Genomic DNA, 6,577 nt, shown 5'->3' with positions numbered 1-6,577 from the left:
TCAAATCTACTTATTATAATTTTTATAGTATAAATAAATTTTTTAACCAAAATAATTACAATATATTAATACATAGAAAATATATTTTTTATCTTAAACAATTTTTAAAAAATCACTAATAATTTAAGTTGTATTTAATTAGAAAACTAAGTTTTAATTTAATTATTAATTAATTAACTAATATAATATAATTAATTATCACTAATTTTTTAGTGTATTTATTTATTTTTCATACTAAATTAAATTTAACAATATAATTATTATTATGTGTTAAGTTTAACAAAATATTTTTTAACATAAAATACAAAAGAACTATTTATATTTTATTTTGAGACAAATATAATATAATAAGTGGTACATATGTATATAAGTATTAATTTTTTTCAAAAAAAATTGTGGGGGCAAATGCCACTCTATATTAAACGTGAGTTCATCTCTGGCTGTGAAGGAAGATGGGAGTTGTGAATAGTTAAGCGGCGATGGACTCAGCAACAACATGACAGGAGCTATGTGGTTTTTTTGTGAAGAAGTCGAGAAGAAGAAGATTTTAGGTGAGGATGATTGAGTTTATGTTGCATAGCTATAGAGTATAGACTGAAGTTATGAATCATGTGTGATGTGAGGCAAATCCTAATTACTAAAAAGTGTTTATATGTATATATTCGGGGCGGGTACACCCTAAACCCGACGATACCTATCTTAAGCAAAATCTGTCCCGACTCGAGTCAAGTTATTACCCTTTTCATCCGGGTATAGACGGGTCGGGTACCTGCGTATTCGAAACCTCCTGCCAAGTCTAACCACGTATTGATACTCCTTTTATTAAGGGTTTATCGCTAGCCAATGAATTGCTATATATACAAGACGAGATTCTAACTCCTAATAGTTGTTTAAGCGGACGAGTGAGATGATCATTTAACAAACTCAAATTAATTAAGATAAATACTAATTATTTTTAATATTTTAATATTAAAAATTTTAAGAATTTGATTTTAATTATAACTTTATAAAATATTTATAATAATAATAATAATTATATAGATTATTTAATTTTTTAATAAAATTTTTAATATAATTTTATGTATTATCCCATGCATAGTACGAAAACATACACTAGTTATTTTGTAAATTGTAATTCTTAGTGGGCCATAATTTAAAAGAAAAATCTACGTGGATGCATCTGAGCCACTAATTTAGTATTTTCAAGGTTGGTCCTTTAATGACCAAATTTAACTTTCCTACCATAAACAAATCTATAGTTCATCCAAAAGAAAAAAAAAAAACTCGTGAAATTGTTTACCATGTTTTTTCCATTTTTGATTTGAAGCAAAAGTCAACATTATAATACTCAAAGCTAAGTAAAACAATAATGTAGAAACACAACAATTGTTGTTTAATAATGTCTTATAGGATTTATTTAGATACTTATCAACTTTAATGAAGACAATAATAAAACTTACAATTTTATTAAAATAATAAAAAACAAATAAGATGAAAATTTAGGTACAATTAATTTTATCTAAAATTAACAGCTGATAGTAGTTAGATGACAATTTAGTTAAATTTGTCAAATTATTTAACTATTTTAGCGATCAACTGTACATAAATTTTCAACAACAAATAAATACTTAATTAAAACACTTATTTTTAGATGTTCACAAAATATTCGGGTTATTGTTCGACCAAAATATGAAGACCTAGGCATATGCCAGAGACTTCAAATGGGCAACAAGATCTGTGATAAACTTGTTCTGAATTCCCTCATTCAAAAGAAAATTCCTCCAATTCATGTGATTCTTTCTAATGTTCTTCCCTGGATCTTTGTCACCTTCCACCATGACAATTTTCACAGCCTTCACTATATCACATTTACCAAAATACCCATCTTCATCTCTTCTATTGACCTGAATCCCTGCTTCCAAATCTATAGCTATGAGCTTAGAATTGAAGAATTGGTCACCTTTGAAAGGCAACAACACAAGTTGGCAATCATTGGCCATAGCTTCAATCACAGAACTGAATCCACCATGACACACATAACATCCAACACTTTTATGTTTCAACAAAAGTTGTTGTTGCAACCAACCAGTGTGAACAAAACCTCTCTCTCTAACCCTTTCCAAGAACCCTTTTGGCAGTGCTCTTTGTAACTCATTTTCAGCATTAAGATTTGACGGGAAATTCAGGACCAAGATGAATGGCAATTCAGTGAGTTCTAACCCAGTTGCTAGCTCATTGATTTGTTCATCATTGAGAAATGTTTCACTTCCAAATGAGCATAGTATCACAGATTTTGGTGGGAATTTTTCCAACCATTTTGACCATTTTTCATCAAGAACGTCATTTGATGGCTCTAATGGGACTAACGGACCAGTTAATAGAATTGGTTTCTTGAACTGATTTTCTATGTAGTCTAAGTAGGGTCCTTCCATTTCCTTGCATGACTTGAACAATGCAAATGAGCATTCACTGAGGCTTTGCATCACTCTCTCGTAGCCACTTATTGAGTTCTCACCTAAGTTTTGCACCATACAAATAAAAATATTATATGCTAATATATATTAAAGGAAATGTTATCTATTTCAGCTTCAAAATTACACTAATATCTTATTTTAATTTTTGTTACATGTATGTCATGAATGATTCTATGTAAATCGAAACAACTGAACTCAATTTACACCTCCTCAATGTAAATCGAATCAATTGGCGTCCATTTAGAGTGATATATAGTAAATCGAATGAATTAGACTCGATTTAGTATATGAGCAATTTGTATTCAATGTAAACTGATACAATTTACTGAATACTTAGCTTCCTTAGTAAATCGAATCTAATTGACACATAAATTAGCTTGATTCGATTTATACTACTATATAGCGTTGAACAACACTATTAGATTCTATTTACTTATGTTAGAAATTTCCATCGATATACATTGAATACAAATGCTCATATATTAAATCAAATCCAATTCATTTGATTTACCATGTATCACCCTAAATTCGACCTTAATTGATTTGATTTATATCCAAAAAATATAAATCGAGTTCAATTGTTTCAATTTACATAGAATTATTTAAGACATACATGTAACGAAAATTATAATAAGACATTGGTATAATTCTAAAGCTGAAATGATTTATGAATGTGAATTACCCATAATTTTTAATTCTGGTCTATTAAACTTTAAAATTAAAATGGTCCCCTATAATGTCAAAAGTTTATCAAATAATATGAAAAATTAAAACATTGTAAGGTCAATCTTACAAGAAGAATTAAAGAATAATAAAGTGTATTTTTTGTTATTAAAATTTATAAAACAATTAAAAAATATTTTTAGTATTTAATTTATTTTAATTTTATTTTTAAATATATTTTAATTATATATCATCACTCAACTGTTAAACAAGAATACTAACATGAAAATCATATACTGATATGGCAGTAATACATGACAATCCTAGATTGGCGTATAAGTTATATGAACATAAAAAATGTCACATCAGATGTTCACCGCATAATATAGTTAAAACATATCGAAAGTTAATCCAAAAATTAAAATTAAATGTTAAAGATAAAAATAATACTGATTATATAATAAACTTTTTATAAATAAAAATAGAAAAAAATATTGTTTTTGTCTTTAAATATTATGATAAATTTTAAAGATGTTTTTAATATTTAAAATTTTTTATTTAATTCTCTAACATTTTAAAATTGTCTTAATGTTATCATGAGATTAGTGATATATTAACAAATGAACGGTGGGACAAAATTGAACCGATTTCAAAACATTAAGAACTTAAATAAGACGAAAACGTTGGAAATAAAAATGATACATTATTCTTAAAAAAATTACCAAATCAAGTAAAATGATAATAAATTTTAAATGAATGAATTATATTACGAATTCAAGATTTTTATTCATACTTGTAGAATGTCACTAGTATATAAATTTTCGAAAAAGAAAAGAAGGTATAATTTATATTTTATTGTATATGCACCATACTTTTTTTTTCTACAAATTTATGTACTAATCATTCTACAAATATTTTATGATGAGTAAAATTTTTTTAAAGTAAAATTAAAAAATTATTTAAAATGAAAGTAATATGATTAAGTGTAATTTACTTAAATGTGATTAAAAAATAATTAAATAATTATATATCATAAAAAATCGATATTATTAAAGAATAAAATTAAAATTTATTTCTAAGTTAAAATAAAATTTATTTAAATTAAATATTAAAAGAAATTCGATATATTAGAAATAAAAAAGATGTAATTTATACTTTATTATATATTATATATGTATTATACTCATTTTTTTTCTTTTTCTAAAAGTTTATTTACTAGTCATCTAGGAATATTTTATGACGAGTAAAAATTTTGAATATATAAATGTAATTTATTCCATTAAAATTTATTTTCATTTTATTTGATTTGGTAATTCTTCTAAAAATAATGTATTTTTTTTCCTAATATTTTCATTTTATTTGATTTGGTAATTTTTCTAAGACTAATGTATTGCTTTTTTTTTTTTCTAATATTTTCATCTTATTTAAGTCTTTAAAATTTTAATATTATTTCAATTTTGTCTCACTATCAATTCTATTAAAACATTAAAAATTTAAATATTAGAGATAACTTTATTACTTTTTCCAACTTTACCCGTACAAATATAACGTTAATTTTAGTTATATGGTATTACCGAAGTTTCACAGTTATAAAACTTATTTATGTGTGAAAAAAGATAAAATAAAAAAATAAAAAAATAAAAGGTGAGAAGTGATATACAAACATCGAATACACATTACTAATTTTGAAAGTGTATTAAGATAAGATTAGAGTTGAGTGATCTCACCAAATCTTTTGAAGAGGAACATGAAATCCTTGGCCTCAAACTCATTGAGAAAAAGGTTAGAACTTTGAGGGTAACCAGGGGGTGGTTTCATAAGATCCTGAAAAGTAATGGTTTTGCCATCTTCAAGAGATGCAAATCTTGAAGGCACAGTAATGTAGGAATCAGATATTGCAGAGTAGACAGAGAAATGAACGGACTTGATTCCAAGCTCAGAAGCCAACTTGGGAAGCCAGTTTTGTGCAAAGTCAAAGAACACAAAATGGGGTTTGAGTTGTGACAAGAGTGACCTCACGTGAGTTTGTGTTAGATCAAGTGCATGGACGAGGTTTTCGGCCAAATGTGGTGGCAATTCAGCAGTGCTTGTTACTGTTTTTGTATCATGATGATTTGGGAAGTGAAGTGGAACAATTTCAATGGATGGGTTGAGGTTCAGTGTAGATCTGATTCTGGGGATGTTTGATGAAGCTGAGAGGAACGTGATGCGGATTCTTGTTTGAGAGAACAACTTGTTTGAGAGTTGAACAAAGGGACTAATGTGACCAAATGCAAGAAATGGGAACATAACTATGTGAACTTCATCGTTAGACATCTTTACTTCTTTTTCCTTTCTGTCTGACTCTGATTTCTAAATACTAGGTCTTTGCTCTCCAGAGGAGAGATTCTAGTTGAGTCATAAATATATGGGTCCACTTCTTTTAATTCTTGATAATGATATTGATTGATGGAGGCTTCTTCGGTGAGGAAAGTATATAAAGGACCTTCAAGCTCTAGGATGCTTTTTGAAATAACAAAAAAAATGCAAGGGTGAATTTGTAATATCAAAAATTTAATTAGATACCAGAGTAATACCCATATTCATTTTTGATATTCGTGTAAATACTCAATTTAGTCCTCAAGATCCCAATTTTTCTATTGTAGTCCTCCAGATAGAGCTTTGAGTACTCAAAGTAGTCCCTGGTCATATTTCAGGTGATGAGTCATATCGGAGCACTGACGTGGCCTCAGATTACCACGTAGGAGGGGTCCAAAACGTCGTCGTTTTAGTTTGGCGCCCTTGATAGTCAAAAACGACGCCGTTTAGATGTTATTTAATATGAAAAAACAGTTTTCTCTCCCAACACAAATACTTCACTTCACTCGTCTCTTCTTCTTCCACCCTCTGACTTCTTTTTCATCTCTCCATGAATGGCGTAGCCGTAGGGTTGTATTCGCTGGCTTGAAAATTTTGAGAGAAGAAGTAATCCAACCAAAAGTTGTTATCGTTCTTCCCCTCCTTCACAAGAAACACGAGGTTCTGACTTTGTGATCAAACTCAAGGTAACCTTCTTTTTTTTTTTTACTTTGTATTTTCAATACAATGTTGATTGATGATATGCAAGTTGTTAGTGTAGTTGAGGTTCTGGAGTTTTGGTGTCATTGTAGTGTCTAGGATTTGAAGGCTGGCTGGGGTTTGTGGGGTTGCTCTATTTAACTCGAATGAAACAAGGATAAAACAGGAAGATGTATGCAGGATTGGAAAAATATATTTTCTTGTAGTGTTTTTTTTAATGCATTAGTAGGCTTTCAAATTCTGCCTGTATTAAGTGAAAATTTAAAATTTCTTACAGATGGAAGAGAAGTTGGACATCATGTTTTATCATGGGGGTGACTTCAAAAAAAATGCAGAAAGAATTATGGTATATTCTCTGGACAACAAGGCATGTTTAGGTGATC

The 6,577-nt window shown here is 28.2% G+C and overlaps 1 protein-coding gene across 1 annotated transcript; it reads right to left on the bottom strand.

The window, feature by feature from the left end:
• Nucleotides 1-1,438: 1,438 nt before the first annotated feature.
• On the bottom strand, nucleotides 1,439-5,564 carry LOC112711420 (UDP-glycosyltransferase 79A6). Its single transcript, XM_025764069.3, has 2 exons — nucleotides 4,865-5,564; nucleotides 1,439-2,515 (listed from the first exon to the last, which is right to left on the bottom strand). The coding sequence occupies exons 1-2, from the start codon at nucleotides 5,451-5,453 to the stop codon at nucleotides 1,698-1,700; spliced, it is 1,407 nt and encodes a 468-aa protein (XP_025619854.1). The 5' UTR covers nucleotides 5,454-5,564; the 3' UTR covers nucleotides 1,439-1,697.
• Nucleotides 5,565-6,577: the final 1,013 nt, after the last annotated feature.

The sequence above is a fragment of the Arachis hypogaea genome, chromosome 9 (genome assembly GCF_003086295.3).
Source record: "Arachis hypogaea cultivar Tifrunner chromosome 9, arahy.Tifrunner.gnm2.J5K5, whole genome shotgun sequence".
Taxonomy (NCBI): Eukaryota; Viridiplantae; Streptophyta; class Magnoliopsida; order Fabales; family Fabaceae; genus Arachis; species Arachis hypogaea.
This window is presented reverse-complemented; position numbering and strand designations above follow the sequence as displayed.